General features: G+C 39.5%; 2 protein-coding genes and 1 pseudogene across 2 annotated transcripts; all 3 read left to right on the top strand.

Moving 5' to 3' along the window:
* Positions 1-12,379: 12,379 nt before the first annotated feature.
* On the top strand, positions 12,380-13,968 carry LOC141003785 (uncharacterized). The gene is made up of 5 exons (XM_073475246.1): positions 12,380-12,447; positions 12,570-13,253; positions 13,346-13,477; positions 13,560-13,603; positions 13,703-13,968. The coding sequence occupies exons 1-5, from the start codon at positions 12,405-12,407 to the stop codon at positions 13,826-13,828; spliced, it is 1,029 nt and encodes a 342-aa protein (XP_073331347.1). The 5' UTR covers positions 12,380-12,404; the 3' UTR covers positions 13,829-13,968.
* Positions 13,969-17,665: 3,697 nt separating this feature from the next.
* Positions 17,666-19,830, top strand: LOC141003368 (uncharacterized). The gene is made up of 5 exons (XM_073474692.1): positions 17,666-17,720; positions 17,843-18,538; positions 18,632-18,745; positions 19,413-19,456; positions 19,720-19,830. Exons 1-5 carry the CDS (start codon positions 17,666-17,668, stop codon positions 19,828-19,830), a joined length of 1,020 nt encoding a protein of 339 aa, XP_073330793.1.
* A 3,158-nt stretch (positions 19,831-22,988) lies between these two features.
* On the top strand, positions 22,989-25,128 carry LOC141003873 (uncharacterized; annotated as a pseudogene).
* Positions 25,129-26,394: the final 1,266 nt, after the last annotated feature.

Below are 26,394 nucleotides of genomic sequence, written 5' to 3'. Positions count from 1 at the left end.
TGCTAAATTTAAACATTTTTGGGGAAGTTCTGCAATGAGCATGATGCATGTGGCTGATCATGTCGAATTGACAGGCTGTGTCAATTAAACGTAACAGCGCAAAGATGAGGATTAAAAAAGACCCATCGCATGCCTATTTGTGGTTACTACTCAGTAACTGAGTCCGATTTAAACTCCGTAAAAGAAAAGTAACACACATAGCACATATGACAACATTTCTGCCTGTTTCCAATGCACATTTGTTTAATTTTAAAACTTGCAATGAATGAAAAAATGACACTGGCGACTATCTGTCCCATTGCAAGATACTGACTAAAACTGAAAAAGGACGGCTTCTCTATTTTCCCGTGTGCTAAACATGTAGACCTTATCCTTCATGAGCAAAAAAATCATTTACCTTTTCCTCTGTCTCTTGCAGGTCTGATGCAGTCTCTCTATGTTACAGTACTCTTTTTAGCCTAGTGGGCGTATTAGTATTCACAGTAATAGGAAGTTGCAAACCTCAAAAAGAACTTGTGTCAGCAGCAAGTGTCAAAACAACCAAATGACAAAAAATGACAACTCCTCTAAGAGTCAGGTTGTTGCTAGAAATGAAATCTGGTCTCTGAAAACAGACTGTGGGTGAGCACACTCATAGAGTTAAATGTAGGTTGATTTGAGTTTATTTGATTTTTTTCTGCAATAAAGAATTCTCTAAATTACTATCAAAGCTTTGCTTTTGCATAAGTTACCGTTTCTTGGTATCAAAGATGTTCCTGCCGACCTTTTAACAACCCACTACCATAGCCATTTCAAAGGATGCCAACATGACCAGAACACACTGACCTGAATTTTGAAAATAACAGGAAAACAACAGACAATTTTGCTGACACAGCATGTATTGAGGATCAACAATGTGGTTAGTTCCACATTGTTTGGAAAAGGGCATGTTCAGAGAATATGTGGCAGGTGGTTTGATGAACCATCTGTCTATAGCTGCCTATCACAGGCTAACTTTAACCAATCAGATGTCTAGCAGCAGTGATCTGAATCAGCTGCAGCTGTCTGATTGACTTTTGACACAGACCTGTACCAAGAATGGAGCCTCGGGGGAATCCTATGTCATTATTGTTCACCCAGATGTGTAATTATAAATCAGCTTCATAGTAGTAGTGCTGAGTCTTCTGAGAAAAAAAGACCACAGATTTCTACATATGGCAAAATTTGGCATCATGCAGTAGACCATTCATAACTTAGCTTCATTAGCTGACTGTGCACTTCATTTTAACAAATGATATCATTGTCTGACACTGTAACCGTTATTTAATATTATATTTATTATGCATTGATGATGCCTTACTTTGAAGTTGTGCTCAGCGTCAATGTTTTCTCTCTAGGGGGGATTGTACAGTAGTGTTTTTTTGTATTTCTGTCATATCTGCAGTTTTTCAAAGAAAGTGGAAACTTTATTGCCAAAGACAAAAGGTTTGTGGTTTCGTCTTATGACTGAACTGTGAGAAAATGACTAACAAGTTTCAGCATCACAAAACCAAGAGAGGCAGAGGGGTGGTGTGTTTGCAAGTAGCATGCACAGACACATAGGGCTTTTTCTCTCTCTCTCTCACACACACACACCCAAATACATACAGCAGTGAGCCAAAAAGCAGAAGGAAGTGCTTGTCATTTTATCTTTTGCTCAATCACCATATGCACATTACTTCTGTCTGAGCGTCTATTCAGAAACATTTCATGATAAAAGTTGTGGGGACCTTTATTATGCCAGAATAAGGATAAAAGATAGACGTGTCATTAAAATGTGCAGGTCAGAGTGGATTCTCTTAAAGAGGAACTGCAAGAATGAGAATGAGAGCACTAAATGTGTGATCAACTCAGCATGTGTCAGCCTGAAAAAAAAGCTAAATCAAGTCTGAGATCGATATGAAGACGACATCAGCGAGAAAAAAATTTAAAATTCTGAAGAGGCATGTCTCTAAAGTCACCTTGTTTTTACAGTTCAGTTTAAGAGCTAAACTATCCCTGTGATCTGACATCTCAGTTGGTTACTTTAGACTCCAGATGATAAAAATGTCAGAATTTTAAACAAGAAGGCCTTACAGATGAAAAAGTGAGCATACTTGATACCTTCTAAATGTCAGCCACATCACCTTTGCACAGAACTGTGGTGATGATTGTTGCGACCAGTGAATCGAAGGTAGCGTCTTGGTGTAGAGTCTAGAGCTGGCAGATAGCATCAGGTGGTTGCAGGGCTGTAGCAGCAGATTGAGCACAAAATATCTCTACAAATCAGTGTAGATAATAACAAGTTGTTCTGACACAAGAGACAATTTGAAGTTTGGGCTACCTGTTTAACATACACCAAATTCCTACATACTTATCATGCTCTTTTGCGCTGTATACATTTTCTATTAAGAGTAGGAACATCAAAACATTGTAAAAATGCATGCACTTTTTTTTTGTCAAGAACAAGTTTTAAAATGATATTTTAGGTTAGATCACATTTATGTTAATACGAAAAAAATGTTTTTAGGTGCTTCAGCTGAGCAAAGGAAATAATCTAATAAAAAACTATACAATGAAAAAGGACAACAATGCCCTAGGCTAGTGTTCATATGCTGAATTTGCATAAATGAGGTCATATTGTGCTTTTGGGGTTTTTGCCTTTCCTTTATTGTGTTATGTATCATCTTTGTACATGTAAAGGGTCTGCAAAGTTGAAAAGCCCGAAGTCCATGCCAGAGGGAGTCAATCTCTCCCACAGAAAACACTGCTCCTGCACTGCCTGAAACGCCTGGTTTGGAGTCGGGCCTTTACTTCTGAAACTTATCTGCATGACTATGTAACAGGCGTTATATAAATATATATATTATAAAATATATATGGCTGTACTGCAGCCATGGTTACCAGCTGTAGCAGCGTTATTTTAGATCACACTACCTTGCTTGGTATGACTTGCCCCACTCTGCCTCTGATTGGCTACATCCTGCCTGTTAAGTAATGCGCATGTGCAACTCTCATGAAAGATTGAACAGAGGCGAGATGTCTTACTCCGTAGGTAAAACATAGCGTTCAAGACACAGTGTGTATAGGGGTGCAGCAGAAATGCACCATATTAGAAAAATAGGTGGGCGTAATTAAGATCAACTTTCTTTCTGCACAGTAGTCAACCAACTGAGTACAAGATTAAAGTACCTTTGTCAGAATTATACTTTTTGGAAAAGTGTTCACTGTGTAACACCGTTAATTAAATTAAGCACAGCCTAGCAAGAGTCAGACCACTGTTTGAGTTGTTGCCACAAAGGTGCTGGTTGTTTGTGTATGAATTTCATGAACACAAATGATACGTAATGTAATGGAGACCAATTTTTTGTGGGATCCCTGCTCTGTGGCCATGAGACATCTTCTGCTTTTTCCCTTTTTGGAGGAGTTTTTCCTCACAAGACTGTAAAGCCCTCTGAGGCAATGTGATTTGTGATTTGGGGCTATGTAAATAAAATTGCGCATGTGCAACTCTCACCAAAGATTGAACAGAGGCTAGATGTCTCACTCTGTAGCGAATATGGTGCAGCAATGCACCATATGAGAAAAATAATGTGTATCTTGAAAATTAAAGTACGTAAACTTGTTCTACTAGGACCCCCAAGTAAAAGTAGGAACCTGAAAACAAGCATAATATGACCTCTTTAACAAGATAGGGGTATTTTAACACTATTGCCTGACTCTATCCTGGTGGTTTTAAGCAGAAAAAAAATATTGCAGACACTGCCTTCGAATTTGGATTTTCAATTTAGAAATTTAGATAGAAGATCCCTCTGATTGGCTCTCTCCTCCATTCCTCTCTCTGTCTCCTGCTGGGTACCAGGCGACAGTAAATACTCCTTCTGTAAAAAAATTATCAAATGTTGTTGGCGCCCTCCTCAGGCCAATTAGTGCATGTGAAGCATCACTTGCATGCTTAAAAGGATGCAGTATCATGGTACATGCACTTTATACGTCTGAAAACATTTTAACCCCATAAAGTGTAACAATGATCTGCCAAAACCACCATAGGGTTAACAGAAAATTATACTAGCTGATGAAAAGTTATCTTTTTCTTGTTGTCGTTTTTTGGATTAGGAAGTTAAGTTTTGGACTGCAGGCAATGTTTCTACCTGAGGGCAAAAAATATAGAAATGTGTAAAATTGCCTGAGTAAAACTGGCCACTCAGAGCTTTTTATTTCCTTTTATGCAGGAACTGTGAACCACAAATCTGCACCACCTGTGTTACAGACAACTTTTCCGCTGAAGGTGCATGTCTTTGACCCCTTTACGGAAACTGCAGTCACACTGGATCACACAGTCACAGATCACAGATCAGCGGAGAGTGAAGGATGTTCAAGTTGTATGTGCTCTTGGTTCTTTTCTCTAGAGCCTGTAAGTCACTGTATACAATGTTTTCATATTTTTGTGCCATGAATTTTGACTCCATGTGTTTAAAAATAAAATATTCAAAGTGATTATCATTAATATATCTCTATCTGTGTTTCAGATGGCTCTCTGCTCTACGTTAACCCTGGACACAATGTGACTTTGCCGTGTTTCTATGACAGTTCCAGACAACTGTGTTGGTACAAGCAGGTTGCAGGAGGGCAACCTCAAATAATCTCCTCTTTCTACAAACACTCACTCAACCAATTCCATAACAAGTTCAAAGACGACAAACGGTTTTCAGTTCATACTGGAGAAGGCTTCTACCATCTGAACATCTCTTTTGTCCAGGACTCAGACTCAGCTATGTACTACTGTGGACGGATCGATGTTGAAGCCACTAAATTTGATAATGGAACATTTTTGGTTTTAAATGGTAGGTGTTAACAATTTACTTTATTTTTTTTTTTAAATTGTAAAATTTCCATTATATTTCCTAACCCTTTCTAAAATGTCTGTTTTTCAGAGTCTAGTCGCAGGTCTGTCCCCCAGCAGCCGGCCTCCGACTCTGTGAAGCCAGGAGGCTCCGTGACTCTGACCTGCACGCTGCACACTGGAACCAGTGATGGAGTACACAGCGTTTACTGGTTCAAAAAAGATTCACGAAACTCCAACTTGGGAATCTTGTATGTCCACAAACACAGCAGCGGCGAGTGTGTAAAGAGCCCCGAGTCTCCTGCAGAGTGTGTGTACAGTTTATCCAAGAGGAATGTGAATCTGTCCGATGCTGGAACATATTACTGTGCTGTGGCCTCATGTGGAGAGATTCTGTATGGGAAAGGAACCAGACTGGATGTTGGAGGTGAGCAACATATACTTTAAAAAACTCTAAATCAAATTTCTATTTAATCTTAGTCTTCTTTTTCTGTTTTCACAGAGAAACTGGACTCTATCTCTCCTGCTCTGATGTTTTCTGTGATTGCAGCTCTGGCTGCGTCTGTTTTCTTAAACATCATCTTAATCAGTATCCTCTGCAAAATATCCAGGAGAGAATCTCTTCAGTCTGAAGGTACAATTAACTCATAGTCACCAAAGAAGAAGGTTGTCTGGCTGTTATTTAGATGAGGATAAGAAGAAAGGTTTTTTGATTCATCTGTTTCTGAGAGTCCTGTGTAAACCTCAGTACAATGCATTTGAATTGAATTTCATTTGTGGTAAAAATACATCTAAATTATGTTTTTCAGAAACAAAGTTTCAAAGTAATTCACGATAATCCACAGCCTCTAAAGAAAGGGGACCATTTTTTATCATTCTTATTTGGGTTAACTGTCCCTTTAATGACAATGACAGAAGACTGGAAGCTAATATAAAATATATATATATATATTTTTCTGTAATAGGGCTGCACCGCCAGTCCAGTGTCCCAGAATACACCGCTGATAGTCAGGTAAGCTCAAAGAATCCTCCCAACATGACTTACATTAGTTTGTATAGAGGCACATCCCATAATCTAAATTAGTGTAGCCTCTAAATATGCGTCTTTCTTATTTCCTGCAGAATGAGGAATCTGATGCGTTGCAGTACGTAGCTCTGGACTTCAAAAAGAGGCAAAGCAAGAGAAGGGGACAGAGGAGCACAGAGGAGGAGACGGTTTACTCCAGAATCGCACTGTCAGACCTGTGAGGTGACTGTTGCTGTTTCATAGAGGCAAACTTTTCTACACCTGCTTCTGCTGCTGCTCTCTTTTTGACCCCTGTAATAACCCTAATTATGATATTATCTATCTATCATCTTCTCTGTTTTTATACATTAAATCATCCTTTATCATCCTACATATGCTTAACTGCAAGGTTAAAAGTACATTTGTATAGAAAAAAAAAACATTTGAAAAAAGCAATACACTTTTTTTTTACTGGATTTGGTGAAGTACATACATCTCTATTTCTTATTAAAAGGCTGTGGTTTCCCTCATTGATATCAATAATGATAGCTTTATGTTGACCTTCCACTGTAATACAGTGAACAACCACAAATATGAAGAAATATACGTTCCTTAAAAGCATTAACATGTGTGTTTGTTTGTGTGTATGTGTGTGTGTGTGTGTGTGAGAGAGAGGTTCCTCTAGGTATTTAAGAGTCAGTATTTATCTCAGAAAGATCTGCTGTGCAATAGAAGCCAACATACTGTATGAAAATGCATTGAAACTAATGCAGAATGACTTTTAAAGTGAATATTGTCAACTGTTGTATGGCTAATAATAGTCTAGTGCAGCTTTAATTTATATGGATTTTACAAAGATTCAAACTTGTTCTAATGCTTTACCTACCATTTTTGAAAAAGTCCCTAGAGTCCCTCAATTAATTTTCAGCCCTGACTGATTTCTTCTAAATTTCAGTCGCATGGAAAAGAAAAAAAAACGGAAAAAAAAAAAAACGGTTACGATGACTCATGTGACCTGTGTTAGTTTCCTGGAATGTGTTATGTATCTAGGGTTGTACAGCCAAATGTCTGAGAAAATCTTTATTCAAGCAAAAAGCTGCTGTGGCTGTGATATTCTAACAATTTAGTATTCAACTTTCACAAAAGTCAAGGTGTGCACGAGAGACAGATTACAAAAAGCATGGTGAAAACTGAAGCAGCAGAGGCTGAGATATCGCAACCTTTACTCCCTAGTGTGGTTTAAGACCCAGAAACACTGGATCATACATTTCCCATAATGACATTTTGACGTGATTATCAGAGTTAATTTTTCTACAGAGACACAGAAGACAGTTTATCTCAGCAGGCCTTGTGCAGTTACGCTCTCGGCCAGTAGAGAGCAGCGGTGCACCGACAGTAGACATCATATAAGCACTACATCATGGTGTTTTTAAACAGTTGTATATTGCTGTGACCACCAGGTAGCTAATATTGGAAAGATAAGTGATTTAAAGTGAACACACCACAGAAAGGCTAAAGATATACATCTGAAAGACACTTTGTGAGGCGTATCCTGTGTGTTGCACCCACAGAGTGTTGCTTTTTGGAGGGACTGTTGTGGTCGACTGACATCAAAATCTGAACTCTACCCTTTTTGTTCAGCGCCTCGGAGCACAGCCAGTGCCATGACGGCGACGTTTCATGTCATTACGCAAGAGGCGGTGCTCAGTTTTATGGTTTTCAGCAGACAAATCAGACAAAATACGAGAAAATGTGGAATTTTAGCAGCTCAGACTTTAATCACCCCAGCCTAACTTATGATCAAATCTAGCTAAATTTGACATCTTCACTGTCACAAATGTATTTCTTTAAATTCTATCTCCTCAGAAAACAAAAAATCAAATAGAGAACTATCTAACAAAGGATGGTTGCTTTGTTCAACTTCTGAGCTGTTCCTCTCAAACACATAAAAGACAGCGACGTGTTTTCAAGTTCTTCTGCCGACTGACTAAAAAGAAAAAGAGAAAAAAACAGTCTCGTGTCTGAGTTCCCGCTTTGGTCAAGCTCACTCACGTCGAGCTGAACAAGGTGGTTTTACCCCCCCCCCTGCTGCCCTCCACTCTGACAGGATGTCTGTGTGGTTTTATTTGTGATGCTGTTTGTTTGTTCCAGTTGCTTTAACACCTCTGCTCTTTCACTTCTCATTCCCATGTATATATATTTTACACGTATATGTCTGTAACCAGGTCAAAAACAAGTTAAAACACCATTGATATAGCTTGAAGCAGTCACAGTAGAGATAACGCAAGGAGGAGCTTTATGACAAGGTGATCGGGGGCTGGCTTTACTTTCTCTTCAATGTAACCACATTTTTTTCAGTTCTAGCTGAAGGCTGCCTCCACGTTCCTGTTTTTGATAGAAACAGTATATTTAGAGAAGTGTATTAAAGTTGTAAATAGCTAATCAATGATGATGCAATAAAAGCAACAAAAAAGCTATTTGTTCTTTGTGCAGAAGTACCACGGAAGTACATTTAACCCTCACTGACCTGATTTACTTTGTCATGCCAAAAGCACAGTGGAAAAAAATAATCCAGCATGGCCACAAGATGCATCTGCGGTTTCTAACCTACTTTCAACAGCTACAGAAAACAATGAACCTTGTGCAGAGCACTGATCCTTTTGATACTGTGTCCACCATTTGGTTTAAAAAAAAAAAAAAAGAACTCTAGAAAAACTTTGTGGAAGTGTAGATGAAATTAAAAAGATATCATCTCGTGTGTTAAACCACAGTGTGAACTGGCCCTCTCATGCTTTACTGATTCTTAATATAAAGTCTAGAAAGGCCTGGAGACAGCACAAAATCTAAAATGTGATTCTTCAAAAATGTTTACACCTCGACAACCTTTAATGAGAATAATATATACTGTAATGGCACTTATTGCACTGTAGTGTTGGAGTTTTAAATCCAGCTCATTCTCACTCCCAGTGTGTCAAATACAGCAGTCTGGCCCAGTGCTTCTAAGTCTGACACTGGAGGTACCCCTCTAGTGTCACTCCTTGAAGCTCCTCTTTCCTGGAGTAGTATAAAAAATGAATATGGGGTGGTTGGAAGGGTCATACACTGAACTGTCCCTCCGGAAAACTGGGTTCAGGTGATAGTGTCATATCAACACTATGTAGTGTTATATAAGTAAATAAGCATAAGTTTGAGATACTTATGTTACGTGAGTGGTGCACTTACAATACGTGACTTACAGTACATCGCATACGTAATTTACGTTAGGTAAGACACAAGACTGATTGTAGTTATTTTAAAAGTTTAAAAGTAGTTTCTTTTCCTAAACCTAACCAAGTAGTTTTGGAGCCTTAACCTAACCAAAACACAATTGTTAATAACAGTCCAAAAGGCAAAATAAGTCAAAATATGTGAACTGTTTGTCAGCAAGCTTTATTTTGAAAGTCTAACCAAACAATACCCATTACGTATTTCTAGTCTCACTTTGGAGCCCTTCACGTGCAAAAGTAATGCTAGAGGGGATGGTAGAGTGTCATAGTTTGAAGTTTAAGACCACTGACCAAGCTGCCGCACTTGAGGAGTTGGGAGTGACAACCTGTTGTAAAATCGAATGTGCTTTGGATGTGGAACACTCAAATAATGCAGAAATACGTGATAAAGTTGGTCATTCCATCATGAGATGTTATTTTTATTTCTAAACGTTCTAACTTGACCTATTAAACTCAGCCAGCAACAACTTGAGTTCCTTTGAATGTCATTTCACAAAATCAGGTCTGAATGAAAGCTTTCTATATTTGTCAAGCAGCAGGTCAGTTTGGCCTCACTGTGAAAAGACTCCGTGAAAATACAGGCTTCTTTCACAAGTTAAAGACACTGGGACTACTTGGTTTCATAAAATGTGTGATTCAGTGTGTGCATACAGCTCGGGGTTAGTTGAAATGACTTTCTACACTCAGTCAAAGTTCATCTGCAGATGACCCGAGCAAAAAGGGCCCTCCACCCACACGTTGTCGGAAAGTCGACAGAAACGTGGCAGTATTGAGCACTTAGCTCCGAGTGACATTGAACACATCACAGAGTCGAGTTTGACAAGCAGCCATGTGCTCAACTTGCCATAACCAGCATAAACAATACTTCTCAATAAAGTTCCACCTTGAGTCTTGCCTGTACTCAATACATGAGTGATTCCAATGAAGGCTTTTGACACACAGCAGGGCTTCCTCTTTTGATTGTTTCCGACATGGTCTGACTGTTCTCTTCAAAGAAGAAAGGGAGGATCTACTTTCCATTTAACCTTTGACTTCTATTGAGAAACAGTGAGCATTAGGCCGACTTACTGTAACTTTGCACATCTCAGGAAGTGTGAGAGGTGTCGGTCAGTGCTGTCTCGTCTCTACTGAGCCAGCAAATGTAGAGCTCTTTACCACAGCTTTGTCAAAACACGTACATGCGGACCACAAACATCAAAAGACATACACTAGTGACACACAGTAGCCTGTCTATGCTCGGTAACGGTCTACTGCATGGGGCGACTGTACTATTAAATCTTCAAGGATGAGGGGATGAGATAGCTACATAACATTTAAATAAACTCACACTTGGACATGTTTTTGAAATAACTTTAAAATGCATTATCATAGACAATGAATGTGACTCTAATTAATGTGATTTTCTAAGAATTGCCAGTTGAGTTCCCCATACTGAAATGAAGTGAAACCAACAGCTGTCCAGGCAGCAATCTGTCTGTCTAATGGTATGCTTAGTTATGCTTAGTTAAACAGTTATGCTTTCTAATGGTAGAACTAGTTATATCCACCTAAATGTGATTTGTAACCTACTAGGCTAGGTATGATAAAAGACACAAATAAAAAAAGTGACTTGTATTTCAATATTATTTCTCACTTTTAAATATGAGTTATTATGCCCTATTATCTGTTTGTTTTAGGCAAAACCTCTATAAAATGAGATTTATTGTTTTTTCAACTGCAGTAGGCCACTACTTGTTGCTGTGAGTTTGAAAGTTGTTGTCAAAACCACATCTAGACCCATGAGAAAGAGACTGCTAATGCTAGCAAGCCCTGCTCCAGGGTGTGACAAATGCATTATAATGGATCCTACCATTGCCGGGTGTAATTGGGTTGTGTTCTAGTTTTTCTTGTAGTTGCTTTGTAAAAGAAACAAGCAGTGAAGCCGATATCACTGATTCTGAGCTGTAGTTTCCCTGGAAAATACACCAACTTCTTCAGCTGTCGCAGCTGCAGTGTCTCTGGGCTGAAAAACGGCCTGTCCACGCTGCCTAGCCCGACAACTCCCTTGACCCTTAGAGGAGCAGTAGGCCGAAGAGGTTGGTGTTTTTGAAAATACGAACAGCACAATGGCTGCTCCCAAATGTTAAATGTTGTAAAGGGACTGATCTTGAACCATTCAGCCAAACAGTAGGTTACTTAAGAAAGAGGAAAAGACACATTCTGTATCAACCACTATAGGCTATGATATGCTCCAGGAAGCAGCACACCATGGCAGTTAACATGGCGCCTTCGACAAACACCAGCCCTCAGATGTTTGAGGTATCCTCACCATGTGCCCAGGTATGGAAGAAGATAATGGGAACCAGATCCACACAGGGTGCATTTCTATACAGTACATGAATGTAATATAATTGTAATGGAAGCCAGTCCATCTCAAAATGTAAAATATAAACTGTCCTCCTCCTTTAACCTTCAAACTGACATTTTTCAACACTGCACTTGGCATTAACCATGAGTCAAGAAAAAACTAAACAGTAGAGGGCAGTGATGCAGCACTGAAGCAGATATAGTTCACAATTTGAAACACCAAAAGAAGAGGAAAAAACAATGTCACTCTTAACATGTGGTTTCCTCTGCCACTTCTGATTATGTGTATTTGGGTTGTTGACCCATTAAGTACATATATTGGATCAAATGCCACATGTGACCTGTGGGACTGCACTGGCATGATGTGCCCTACAGAATAACCCTGAAAAGACAAACTGCTAACCACAGCCATAAGTGTTATCAGCATTAACTTTGAAGTGGGGTAAATCACTTGACTTGATTTCTGCTTTATTTATGTGCCTCTCCTTCACCCTCCCTTTCAACCCATTTTACTTTTAAAATCTCACACACACACAAAAAAACCCATCAAAATTTAACATTTTTGTGTTGTGACAGAAGAACACAGCATGTTCTTCCACTCTACAAAAAACCCCTTAGCTCTGTGCACATTGTGGAAAACAAACACTGCACATGCATCAACCTACGCCTCCATTCAAAAATGTAGTCTTTCCTTTTCATTGTGTACAAATATGATGTCACACCCGCTGTCCCTCCAGCGTACAGCTACAATGATGTAACCTGAAGTCAATCAACCCCAATTACACCTCTGGTCACCTGATCAGTCTCTGCTTTTGCAAGAGAACAAATCGCTTTGTCTTGCTCTAGACTTGACAGCATAGCCAATCACGAACAGCCTCCGTCTCCTATAAGAGTTGGGTGCATCCGTTGACACACAGGGTGCAGACAGAGATACAGAGCTTCAGGGATGATGCCAATTTGCCTTTTTCTTGTTCTTCTCAGTGAAATCTGTGAGTATTTTACAGCCATTTTACCTGTTTCTAAGTGCATTCATGTATTTTTGAATGAGAGGGGTGAGGTTTAAGACTATAAATGTGATAGTAAATATGATTTTTTATGCATTTCTGTCCAGGTCAGGTGCAAACTGTTGAGAAGACCCCCGCTATAACTCAAAGCAGTGGGGTCATAACAGCCAAAGTTGGGGGGAACGTGACTTTGGAATGCTTTTGTCGAAATGATGCTGTAACCTTCCTCTCTTGGTACCAGCAACGGCTGGGAGGCAAGCCTCTAATCATATCAACTCGGATGAAGCACAACAAAAAAGCTACCATTTCCCCAGCGTACATAGAAAGGTTTCAGGTGCAAAGCGGAGAAAGCATCAACCATCTCACAATCTTGAACCTCCGGCCGGTGGATTCAGCGACGTATTACTGCGGCATTTTAGAATTCAACGCTATTGAGTTTGGGCAAGGAGCTTTCCTAAACGTCAAAACATCACTGTCCAATATTCACGCTGTCGTCCGGCAACCATTGCTGGAGTTACTTCGCCCGGGCGAGTCTGTGAATCTGAGCTGTACGGTGTACGCTGAAAAATGTGCAGGGGAGCAGAGCGTCTACTGGTTCCGACATGGTGCGGCTCAGCCTGCAGTCATGTATCGCAATGTGGAACAGTGTATGACAGATTCCCACATAGAAAATTGCACGTTAAACCTCGTTATAAAGTCTGTGAACGCCTCCGATGCCGGGATGTACTACTGTGCTCTGGCCTCCTGCGGGGAGATTGTGTTTGGAAATGGAACGAGAGTGGAGGTTGCAGGTGGGTCATAATAACCGATGACAATGACTGTATATCCATACATCTAAATATAATAAAGAGACAAGATATGCTTTCTCTTTGCTGTTTGTTAGGAGATTCTGCCAAAGTTCGCCCAATCCTGGCTTACTGCCTGAGTGGGGCGTTGGCCGTTTCCATTATCCTGCTCCTTGTCCTGGCTTTCACGCTGTACAAGTTGAAAACACAGATATGTTCTGTCTGCAAAGGTAAGCTTTTTTCTTCTTAATTAAAGTATTTCAATTCGTTCTCTATCAACCTGGCTTGATCATTTCGTCTTTTGCTTGACAGGAAGTATTTCTCATCTGACATGTTCTGCAGCTTCTGAACCCATGGTAGGTGATATAACTGTGGTAGAAGCCATATTTGTACAAGATTTATAACTGCTATTTTATTTCTCATATATTTTGCCATTGTACTTTTGTCATTACCAGAGCCAAGACGCTGATCTCCTCCATTACGCTGCTCTGAGTCTGAACAGAACCAGCGAACGACATCGCCAAGAGGAGTCTGTGGACAGTGTTTGTGTATATTCAAGAGTAAGGAGTAGAAAAGAGTGAAGTAGGACTTTGCCTTGACTTTCAACCACACAACACATTCTCTCTCCTGTCACTCATTTGCAATAAAACAACACTTCACATGTATAAATGTACAATATGCAACACTGTTCAAATAAAATAAAACATATTTGTGCAACATGTTTGCAGTATTTAATGTGAAATATGTTGACACTGTGTGTGGCATGTATGAGCATCTCTGTACACAAGTGTGATACCAGTTACAAATATAGAGAATGCAGGCTCATAAAAAACCCCTACGATCTATAAATATCATCCTCACCATGAAACGTAAGCACAGGTTTGCACCTTTTCACTCTATAGCCGGCTCTCACCGTTTACTTTTCATTCCTGTGGTGAAGGTGGCGAAAACCTCAGACTTTAAGTTTCCATGGGTGGAAACGCAGGTCCTAGCAGAGCTTAAACACAGGAAGAGCGGCCTGCAGCTTCCACGCCACAGTGTTTGCACCTCAGCTAACCTGGCCTCAGAGAACTTTGTGAAACAAACATCATGTCTTAAATGCAGAGAACATGCTGTGCACACAATGAGAAAATTAAAGGCAGGCAGTGTTTAGGCATTGAAATGAAGCAGCAATAAAGACAACAGAGATCAGAGTGAAGTGAAAAGAGTTTTACATACCTACAGCTCCCAACAGTCCAGATCTATTTGAGTGAAGCTTTCACTTCAGTCGATGAAAATGTTGTTGTAGTAATCATCTGTCGTTTGTCACACTTTCAGTTCCCTAAAACTTAACACGGTTGGGGCTGATCGCAAGCTGTGCTTTTGAGGAAACTCACCAGAATGGCATTTATATTTTGTACTACATCAGCTCTTTGAGGAAGAGGATCTACAGGATCATGCAGGGCCACAACTTGTACTCAGATCAACATGATGTTTTTCTCGTTGATAAAGTGCCCTAAGAACATACCCAAGCATTAATCCAGTGGACAAAAAGACTAAAGAACCAAATGCTCCTCCACTACAATGAACATCAGAAACAATGGCAGAGGGGGTGGGCAAAATGATCACAATATTTAATGCTTGGAAATATTTATGAAAGAAATGGAGATCAGAATTATGACCAATATGTGCAAAGCTCAATTTATAAATATCTCTATCAACTCTAGTTAGGCACTATGCTTCCATCTATACTAGTGCTACAAAATGAACTTTCTACAAACGTGCCACTATCAGGAGGTCAGAGGTCAGTGTTAAATTACATCTGACCTTAAATCAGCCTTTCCATTTTGGATAGGAATTTCACTTTTGATGAATGAAAACACTTTTATCAGTGTGTGTTGTCTGACAAAGTGTCGCACCATCGTATAGCATGAAGGTAGTTTTATTTGAACTGAAAGAAGATTCGAGAAGAACAGGAAGAGGGTCGCGTTTGGTGGATGATAGGGGTCGAACGGGGGCAGGAGTTGCTGGACCATCTATGGGTTGAGACTGAGCCGCCGTGCAACCCTGATCTGCGCAGGTGATTGAATTAGAGAGGCACAGGTGGTTACATTAGCATGGCCCAGTTGTTAAACTAGTGAGGTAGAGTGGTGTGGTCTTATTCCTGAACTTCAGTTATGATAACTTCATTAATGGATGACATGGAGGCCAGAACCGTCGCGTTGCCACGGAGTTTGACTAATGGAAGCTGGAACAATCATTACCATGCCATTAGGTTCTTGTGCAATGGAATTTAAATAGGAAGAACCTTAAATACGACTTAGCAACAGGAGATAAAGTGGTCTGCTTAGCTCATTGAACCTGTTGGCTTAGTTATTATCCAGAAAGCTAACACTATGCTAACAAGATGCAATGTCAATAACATTGTATATGGTTGAAAACTGTTAATATAATTTGTCGCTATGTTTAACTACAAGACTAGCTAGCTAGCCAGACGGGTCATTGTCACGAAAGTGATATCACGATTTTCATGAACCAATGACGGCCTGGAGGAAGTGAGTTGGATAGCGAGTGGGATGTCAGTATCAGTAAGTCCAGAGGGACTACTACTTATTGCAGCTTGTGTGTTATTCTCACCATCCTGTGGTGTTCAGAGGGTGTTGCTTTGGAGAAATACACTCAGTGTTGTAAATAAGATATCCATATTTTTTTTAATTTAATTTTTAACATTGAGGTGTTTGCAGACATCTGATGGCAATGCCACTTATTTTAGATACAAGATATGGCGCATTAATTAAGGCAGTTTCACTGGAACTACTTGAGTAGTTCCATAGGTGTCTATATAGGGACTTAATTGCAGCCAATCAGAATTGAGTTTTCACACAGACCATGGTAACTTCAGCCCAGTGTTGCCAGATGTACAACAATTACCGTCTTTGTACAATGATTTAGCCCTCTGTACGATGTACGTTGTAATTCCAAAAAAGCCACAATGTACGATAATTTGACCATTCTGTGGTGCTTTTATTAGTAGTTGGTTTTAGTCTACGCTATCCTGTTTTAATCCATTTGCTGACACGATCAGGATAGCAAGATAGAGGTGGAATTGGAACTCTCTCAATAAGTTATGCTGTGTTGTTTCGTTTGAATTATGGACACCTCCATGCATCATGAGCTGAGTGGATTTGTAGGCATGTAAAAACTAGTTTAAATATGTGTTCTGTAATATTACACTATTAATTATTGTGGTTATGACTGGCATTGGCTATTTTCCCAAAATACGATCATTTTAAGCCTCTGGTACAATAGGATAACATTAATCCTCTGGCAACGCTCCTTCTGCTGCTGGAGGCTGTCTGGTGTTAATGGGTTGACCTTGTGTTTTCCTCGCGGTTGTTTAAACAAGCAGCCAGCGTCAGAGCTGATGTAGTGGACTGTAAGCCGTAGTTTCCCCGGTAAGCACACAACCATGACTGGCTGCCGCTGCTGCAGTGTCACTGGGCTCATTAGCTGGTCTGCCTTCCAGATGCTCCACCACCCAACCTGTCCGCTCGACAACAAGCCCAGAGACACTCAGTGACAGTGAAGAGCAAGGATAAGTGACCCAGGCAGGGGCCGAGAGACTGTAGTCGTTGGCTCAGACACTGCCGAGACCGAGAAATTTAGTCCCTATCCCAGAAGTAGCGGTGGCGACCTAATGAAACGCATCGTTACCTTGAGTAAACTTTCTCTGGGATTTAACATTGTTGGAAACATTTGGGATAATGTCAGTACACAGCTCAACAATGGTCGAGTCGTCATTTTAATGCAGAATTAATACATTAAAATGTTATATACTTTTAACATGTGTTGTTGTGTCTTTTAAAGTCAGTAAGAAACAACAGTTTCTAGAACAGTTCACAAACCTCAATGAGAGCTAGGTCAAAAGGGGGCTGTTGATGGTGACGCTTGTCCTTCTTTCACAACACATTTCAGCCACAACTGTTTGAAGTGTGAACTTGAACCAGTCAGACATTTCAGATGCTTTAAATTTTGTGCATTTAACACTAATAAAGATTACAAGGCTCCTTTATTTATACAGAAGATGATTCGGTATCTCATAATCATTGTCACAAATTCTATCTGTCTTGTGTACAAACTAAACTAAACTAGATAAAACACATTAACTGTGTGTACAATTTTCTAAATAAGTCCTGATTACATGTTCTCTTAAAAAAAAACTCAACTAATAAACTAACTAAAAAAGAATCTTTCCAAATGGTGTTTTGATTGATTCTGTTGTTTTGAAATGTTTCTCAAAGAACAAAAATAACACTGCAGGGGGCACTGGTCATGTGATCATTGAGAGTCATTTCTGATTGGCCAATCAAAAACAATCTTGTCTATGAAAAGAACGAACAGACAATCCCTCCAGACATAGCCACGGAAATTTCAACAACATGACACCTTCGATGTATGCTTTGTATGTGACATGTATGCTTTTGTGGACAATGGGTAAGTTCTATCTTTTTAATCGCATTTTTTTAATATAATGTTTTTTGATATGTTCTGTTCTGTGTGTTACAGTATGGTATAAAATTAACTGTGCATTTGTTTGTTCTCCATTTTCTCCTCAGCTGATATGACTGCTCTAACACTATCATCATCTTTGCGTCTCATATCAGTTGGCGTTGGTGAACCCGTGACTTTGGAATGTTACTATAACGAGAGTTCAGCAGTGATGTTGTACTGGTTTAAACAAACCCCAGGACAGAAACCACAGCTGGTGTCTAAATTATATAAGCATGACAAAAGTGCCACTCTGTTTGGTGAATTTGAGAACGATCCACGCTTGAAACTGGAAAGTGCCCCTGGTAAAAATCACCTGAGGATCTCACATGTGCAAAGTTCAGATGCAGGTACTTATTACTGCATGGGTGGCTCTTCATATGTGTATAGCTTTATAGAGGGCATTGTTATCCATGTAAAGAGCTCAGGTTTGAACATCCCAGCTTGGGTCCATCAGTCAGCGTCTGAGATCATCCAGCCAGGAGGCTCTGTGACTCTGAACTGTACAGTACACACTGGGACCTGTGATGGAGAACACAGTGTTTACTGGTTCAAACACTCTCAAGAATCTCATCCAGGACTCATTTACACCCATGGAGGCAGGAATGATCAGTGTGAGAGGAAAGACAACACACACACACACACCTGTGTCTACAACTTGCCAATGAAGAGCCTGAATCCTTCTCATGCTGGGACCTACTACTGTGCTGTTGCCTTGTGTGGACACATACTGTTTGGAAATGGGACCAAGCTGGACTTTAATGGTAAGCAACATGCCGACAAAGCCTGTTTCATTTACTTACGTATATTTGAATTTGATGAAAAATTCTGCCATGTCTCCCAATGTTCATCTGCAGATAAAGACTCTCCTGTCTCGTTGTACTTCTTGAGCGGCGCTTTGGCATTCACCAGCATCCTGGTTGTTTTACTGGCTTATACAACATACAAAATGTACAAGAGAAACAGCATGGGTAGGCTAAAATGTCATTCCATAAATTTGAAAACGCAACGTTTCCTGTAATGCTGTTTCATAATAAAAGCTTTTAAATGACTTAATAACGGGGGCTTTTATTGTAAAGAAGTCATAGGAAATGTGGGGATGAGGACAAGCATGTCATTGGTTTAAGACACACCTTCAGGCTGGTAGCCCAGTTGAAGTTATTTCAAAAATACATAGTTAGCTACTGTCAGAAACATACCATGGAAATATATACGGTATATAGCACAGAGTACAGATAACTCTAAAATCATTGTATGATGGTGCAGCTGATAAAACAAAATAATACATTTTGTTGTATCAGCTGCAAACATCATCAGTACTGTAAATCTATATATTTCTAATCATAAAAGGGAGGATTAAGCCAGTCAAGACCAATATTTCCTACTTGGAGCTGAGAAATGAATGCAGTATCAGTATTAAATTGTAAGAGTCCTCATATTTACACTCATAAATGACTTGCTGATGTTACGCAGTAGTGCCCTGGCTTTTCCTATGGTCCCTTGTGTGTTTGAGTAGAAGACAAACCCTAAAATCAGATTAACAGTCAAAATTATCCATTTAAGTCAAAAGGAGTAGTCTTCCCATGAAAAGTAAAGTAAATGTTAAAGAGGCCTTTTGTGTTTTTTTTTCACAACCAGACCCTCAAGCAAGATCCTCGTCTGCCTCGGTTCCAAGTGCAGAGGTGAGTATCATCTGTTGCTGGTTTAGATTTTTACCTTTATTTCTGTTATTTAAAAAAAAAATTATATTTAGTTTCAAAAACCACAACAAGAGAGTTAACACCTTTCTCACAGTCTTAGCAAAATAAATTTACATTTTTCAATTCACAAAGGAAGTGACTTTTGCAGTTTGTGATTTGCATTAGACTAAACAGATGATAGCGCATGTCTATATCAGTCAGGAGACATGTACTAGGCATTTAACCCTTTTATATTCTATTCTCAGGGTTACCAAGACGTAGACAACCTCCATTATGCTGCCGTAAGGACGAACAAGGCCAACAGATCAGCGAGACAGAAAGACGACAGCTGTGTGTACTCCAGTGTGAGGCCGTAGAATTGGACTGTTTCATTTGACTCAAGAAGTCATTTCACCTCCTGATACTGAATGTAAAGATGTACCTTGCAGTGCACCAATTAAACACGTTCCCTCGGCTACAGCTAGGCCAGGTTTCTTTGATGTGATCGAGGTGCCATGTTTCCACTCCTACACTCTTGTAGTCAACAACGCACAAACACACAACCACACATAACTGATGTCAGAGGTGACTGTGGGCAAAGGTACTTGATAGAGGAAAACGGACATAAAAATAAAGTTTGTAGCCGATGCTAAAAGCTTCCTGTTTCCCCTTCACACAACTTGTGTTATTTGGTTGTTGTTTGTGGGCTACAATTGGTCTGGCATTGCAAACTTTAAGCATATGGACATGACACATTCGAGGCGTGGTAGCATGCACAGCCTTCTCACAGCAGGGTGATGCAGAGACCCACCGACATCTGATGTTGCATGCAGCACAAGCAAATCTCTCCGATAGTGAGCGCCCACCCCAAGTGTATAAGCAATACGTGTCTGTTTTCATGGGTTGTTTACTGTAAATGCGCTGATTGCATACCTTAAACCCAGAGGTGTGAGGATCTTTTTTTAGCCTCGGTGTGGTCGTCGGCCAAAGATTAGCGCTCACTATAGTTTGGTCATGTATTTTTTGACGCCCCTTCGCTCTTTTTATCTTTATGGTTTCAAACAGGAAGTCTGCAGTGTTTCATGCATAGCAGCCACACAGCATAACTGTAATACCCAGACTATTTTACCAAGAAATCATTTGACCAATCAAACTTATGTATTCATTTGCAAATATTTAGCAATGCTTTGTACCAAATATTATGATCAAAGTATGGTCAAAGTAATAAAAGCTATAATAGAGCTGAGTCATCCCAAACTGCTAAAATAATAACTAGTTATTCTAGAACATTTGTGCATATGCACTCAATTATTTCAATGCTTTTTGAAAATCATATAAAGGGCAGTGTCAGAAACCCTCAGGACCAGCCACCCTTGGGGAGTAATGAGCTCACATTGTTGTTAGCCCAAACATCTCACGTCCACCCACAGTAGTGTAGTATGTCTGCCTGACAGACAGTTGTGCTAGCACACAGGTTTTGCATTGACTGTTGTATCAAACAAGCAGTGGCCATGATATTTGTGTTTTTGTAAGGAGTGTGGCAATTGTATACACAAATTACTGGTACAGCAAAATTAGCCACATGTGGGTTTATCTGATATCACCATGTTGGTGTTGTTACTAGAACATCATGATTAATGTCATTCCAGGGCTGTCAATGCAACTGACCAATCACTGTGATGTCATAGCTTTTTGTTTCATGTTGGTGTTGTTCCTGAAATATTCCAACAATCAATCAATCAATTAATCAATCAATCAATCTTTATTTGTATAGCATTTTTCATACATACATTTTAATCATAATTGATCAAGTCCACATCTGGAGCATGCATTAATGGAGGAACTAGAAGAAGAATTGATCTGAAAGATCTGGGGTTCTTGATTAGGTTTAGGCAACAAAAATAAATAGCTAGCTTTAAGCAACAAAATAACTTGGCTAGGCTTTGGCAACAAAAATAAATAGCTAGGCTTAGGCAACAAAAGTCCTTGGTTAGCTTGAGGCAACAAAAATAGTTGGTAAGGTTTAGGCAACAAAAATCCTTGGTTAGGTTTAGGCAACAAAAGTCCTTGATTAGGTTTAAGCAACAAAAATACTTAGCTAGGCTAAGACAACAAAAATACTTAGCCAGCTTTAGGCAACAAAATCCTTAGTTAGGTTTAGGCAACAAAATCCTTAGTTAGGTTTAGGCAACACAAATACTTGGCTAGGTTTAGGCAACAAAAGTACTTGGCTAAATCTAGACAACAGAAATCCTTGGTTAGGTTTAGGCAACAAAAGTACTTGGCTAGGTTTAGGCCACAACAATACTTGGCTAGGTTTAGGCAAATTAAATACTTGATGAGGTTTATGCAACAGAAATATTTCACTAGGTTTGAGCAACAAATATACTTGGCTAGGCCTAGGCAACAAAAATAAATAGCTAGGTTTAACAAAAATACTTGGCTAGGTTTATGCAACAGAAATCCTTGGTTAGGTTTAGGCAACAAAAAATCCTTGGTTAAGTTTAGGCAACAAAAATACTGGCTAGGTTTAGGCAACAAAAATACTTTGCTAGGTTAAGGCAAATTAAATACTTGATGAGGTTTACGCAACAGAAATATTTGGCTAGGTTTGAGCAACAAAAATACTTGGCTAGGTTTAGGCAACAAAAATACATGGTTAGGTTTAGGCAACAAAAGTACTTGGCTAGGTTTAGGCAACAAAAATACATGGTTAGGTTTAGGCAACAAAAGTACTTGGCTAGGTTTAGGCAACAGAAATCCTTGGTTAGGTTTAGGCAACTAAAATGCTTAGCTATGTTTAAGCAAATTAAATACTTGATGAGATTTACACAACAGAAATATTTGGCTAGGTTTTGAACAACAAATATACTTGGTTAGGTTAAGGTAACAAAACCACTTGGCTAGGTTTAGGCAACAAAAGTACTTTGTTTAGTTTTAGGAAATCATGGTTTGGGTTAGAAAAAAACCTGATCATAACGTTAAACATGTGTTTAATAGGATAATTTCTTCCATGTTGATATTTTTAGGGTTGGGGTTAGGGGTTAAGGGTGGCCTTTTCCCCCAAGTCGCAATGCTATGACATTAAAAACGTGAATGGTCAGTTTTAATTGCGGTCCCTGAAACACTGTTAATTATGATGATCCAGAACCAACACCAACACAGCAATATCAAAACGTGCAAAATGGTCCAGCAGTAATTCCTACATGGCATTGGTTATTTCTCTCAGTCTATAAACAAGTGTTGCAGCCACCTGTTGTACAACACAATGTCCCTTTAATGGCTACAGTTATTTAAGTGGGGAGGTTGTATAGCAATCACAAATGCTGCTTTTTAACACTGATGATTTATAAAAAGAGACCTGTTTGAACTCATTGGTCTCTCTCAATGCACTGCATTCAAAGCAGCACTGATCATGTGTTCATTGTTTCCAAATCAGCTGATGTTCCTGTTAGCCAATCAAAAAGAGAGTCCTCTTTCTAAAAAGTGGAAAACGTACTGAGATGCGATTCATTCAACACATAATTTGAACACGATGAACACCATGTGGTTTGCTTTGTATCTGACTTATCTGTTCTTGGGAAGAATAGGTAAGTTTTCTGTGTAACTTGTATTTTTATTATGATTGCAGATTTCACAGATAGACATTATGATAATTGAATTAAATGTGCTCTTTCTGGATCTCTCTTCAGCTCCGACTACTGTTCTGAAAACGTCTACATATGTGGGTCAAGACAGTGGTTTTGTGTCAGCTAATCTTGGTGACAGCGTGACCATGCGATGCTTCTATAAAGGTGATGCAGTGATGTTTTACTGGTATAAGCAAACTCTGGGGCAGAAGCCACGGCTCCTCTCTACCTTCTATAAACATGAGAAAAGTGGCATGTTTCAGAACGAATTCAAGAACAATTCTCGTTTCGCCCTGGAAACAGGAAATGGCAATAATCACTTGACAATCTCGGATTTGCGCATTTCAGACTCAGCTACTTACTACTGCACAGGTTGCTATGCATATCACTTTGAATTTGTAGAGGGCATTACTGTCAGTGTGAAGGGTTCAGGTTTGAACATCCCAGCTTTGGTTTATCAGTCAGCATCTGAGATCATCCAGCCAGGAGACTCTGTGGACTGTACAGTACACACTGGGACCTGTGATGGAGAACACAGTGTTTACTGGTTCAAACACTCACAAGAATCTCATCCAGGACTCATTTACACCCATGGAGGCAGGAATGATCAATGTGAGAGGAAAGACAACACACAAACACACACCTGTGTCTACAACTTGCCAATGAAGAGCCTGAATCTTTCTCATGCTGGGACCTACTACTGTGCTGTTGCCTCATGTGGACACATACTGTTTGGGGTGGAGAAAAAGTTGGATTCAGAGTGTAAGTAACATGATAGAAGATGTTTCATATGGATATTAATTATGTTGAATTCCTCCTTATTATTCTAAAGCTCTGTCATGTCTCCTATCATCTGCTTTTGCAGGAAAGGTGGTCTCTCCTTTCTTGGTGTATTCCCTGACTGGAGCTTTGACATTCAACACCATCCTGGTTGTTTTACTGGCATATGCAGCATATACACTGAACAAAAGAAACAGATGCCGATGTACAGGTGAGCCAACTTTCATTTTTTACTTTTCTTAGTGTATATTTATGTTCTTAATACTGGAGGAGCAGCCATTCGAAGTTGATATGAATAGAAAAGTCAACCAACTTCAGATTTTCTGACACCAATTTGTGGAAAACTGAGTCGTTCAACACGACTATTAACTTAAGGGGCCATATGATGGATATTCTGTTGAATAGTACTGGTGTTACAGTATGATGTGGTTTTAGTATGTATCTTTATGGATTGATCTAATTCTGACACGCTATTGCGGGGTAGTTCCATCATGTCAGTAGTGCGTAACACATAAAATCAAGACGTTAAAGTAATCAGTCTACTCACCGCCAGCATATTGAATTTTATAGGCTTTTATTTTTTTCTTTCTTAACCAGACTCAAGATCTTCAGCTTCCTTGAGTCCAAATGCAGCGGTAAGTATTTTTGGAGTATAGCACCAATAAACCAATGTATATCACAGCGTGATAACGACTTATAGGGGATGAAAAAAAGCAAAACCTGTGCAAATTAATCTCTACAATGGTACAATTACTCTGAAATATATACTGCACACAGTAGCTGTGGATGTTTTTTTAACACTACAGGAACTAACCAACCCATAACCTAATCATTAACAGTTCACCCCAAACTGAAATTCCATCGTCATGATCTTTGGTCCAAGGTTCCCATCAGAACATCTTTGATACAAGTCACTGAAATATCATATGTGGGTATGTCAATATGAGCTAAATGTTACAGGTTGTTCGTTCCCACAGTATATCATAAATGGCTAATTTGTAAAGCACAAAGGTGATCCTTGAGCTGTTATATCAATGTGATCAATTGTACAGGTGCTGCTGTCGGTGTGTACAATACATGTATGTGTCAGACAAGTGATGTTTATTTATACATTGACTAAATGTAAAAATGATATTTTATTAACAGAATTACCAAGATTCAGACAACCTCCACTACGCTGCTCTGAGGGAATTCAGGGCCAAGAGGTCACCAAGACAGAGGGACGACACACAAAGTGAATGTGTGTACTCCGGTGTTAGGCAGTAGGAGCTGGAAATATTGCATTTGGACTTGTGTAAAAAAATTTGTCTACTAATCTATGTAAAGTAATTTCTTATTAAAACATGAGCACTGCTGTCAGATTTCACCTCAATATACTGAATGTAAAGTTTTGCCCTGCAATAAACTTGTAAAACATTGCTTTCACCAACCAAGCTTTTCTGATACAGTATGACGTGTGTTCTCACATGTGCCATTTTTCTACCTCCACTATAACTGTTGTTGACAACGTACAAACACAACCACACACGACGCATCTCTGTGGTGTCTGTGGGCTCAGGTACTTGAGAGAGCCTATAGTGGAACATTATTATTGAAGCAAATTCAGTCTATTAGTGCTGCACTGCTGAAAGGATGTAATACATTACTTTATTTTACAAAGCAAAAACCTTCATCATTGAGAGTGTGTACAAAAAGGGCATCACAGGCCTTCAAACGTCAAGCGTGATTGTTATGGATGTGACTCAGCAGGGCCGGCCTTCTCATAGCAGGGTGACAACAAGACCCGCCAACACGTAATATCTGAATACAAGTTTTAAACATGGTGGGAACGAGCTGGTCAGACAATGAGTGTACACGTTAATGCCTTTCCCGGGTGTCTTTACATTGTCCTTGATCTTTTGAAACCTCTGTGTTGTTGGCTGTCAAAGATGAGCTCTCAGTGTACTTGGTCGTATACTTCTCTAGGACCCTTTGCTCTCTATTGTCTCTGTGGTTTTAAACAAGAAGCCTCTGCAGTGTTTTCATGCATGGCAGTCACACAGTATGAGTCCAATCGTCAGACTATTTTAGTAGATTATATCTACAAATCAGTGTTCAAAAGCTAAAACAGGGTTTAATAAATATTAGTAATCTACAACATCTATGTAACATTAATGTATACACAGTCAATAATTAGATAGTATTTTGTCATCATTTCCAATGCTGTGTGACTGTATTGTGGGTGGTGCTGAGTCTGAACTGCTCATCATATACTCCCACAGACATCTCGGGGTTTCAGCCTGACAGACCATACCAATCAAACGGTGGCCACTGTATGTGTGCTCGGGAGAACAGCTGAAACAATACACATCCTCATGTAATGTCACAAGCAGCATTAGCTTTTGGCTGCAACAACCACTGTAAAGACGATACTATTTATAGCCATGCTAGTGGCATGGTTCAAGGGGTGGCAATGTTGTTTGGTCTGCTGATGCATCACTTTGATCCAGACTCAAACATCTCAACATCTACTGGACAGGTTAAGATTGAATT

This window comes from Pagrus major, chromosome 10, assembly GCF_040436345.1.
Source record: "Pagrus major chromosome 10, Pma_NU_1.0".
NCBI classification, from domain to species: domain Eukaryota; kingdom Metazoa; phylum Chordata; class Actinopteri; order Spariformes; family Sparidae; genus Pagrus; species Pagrus major.
Note: the sequence above shows the minus strand (reverse complement) of the source record. Positions and strands in the feature narration are given on the sequence as shown.

Coding starts and splice junctions, on each gene's coding strand:
- LOC141003785 (XM_073475246.1), top strand. CDS start 12,405: ATGATGCCAATTTGCCTTTTTCTTGTTCTTCTCAGTGAAATCT. Junction 13,478..13,559: donor GATATGTTCTGTCTGCAAAG/GTAAGCTTTTTT, acceptor TTTGCTTGACAG/GAAGTATTTCTCATCTGACA. Junction 13,604..13,702: donor CTGCAGCTTCTGAACCCATG/GTAGGTGATATA, acceptor TGTCATTACCAG/AGCCAAGACGCTGATCTCCT.
- LOC141003368 (XM_073474692.1), top strand. CDS start 17,666: ATGACACCTTCGATGTATGCTTTGTATGTGACATGTATGCTTTTGTGG. Junction 17,721..17,842: donor TATGCTTTTGTGGACAATGG/GTAAGTTCTATC, acceptor TTTTCTCCTCAG/CTGATATGACTGCTCTAACA. Junction 18,746..19,412: donor GTACAAGAGAAACAGCATGG/GTAGGCTAAAAT, acceptor TTTCACAACCAG/ACCCTCAAGCAAGATCCTCG.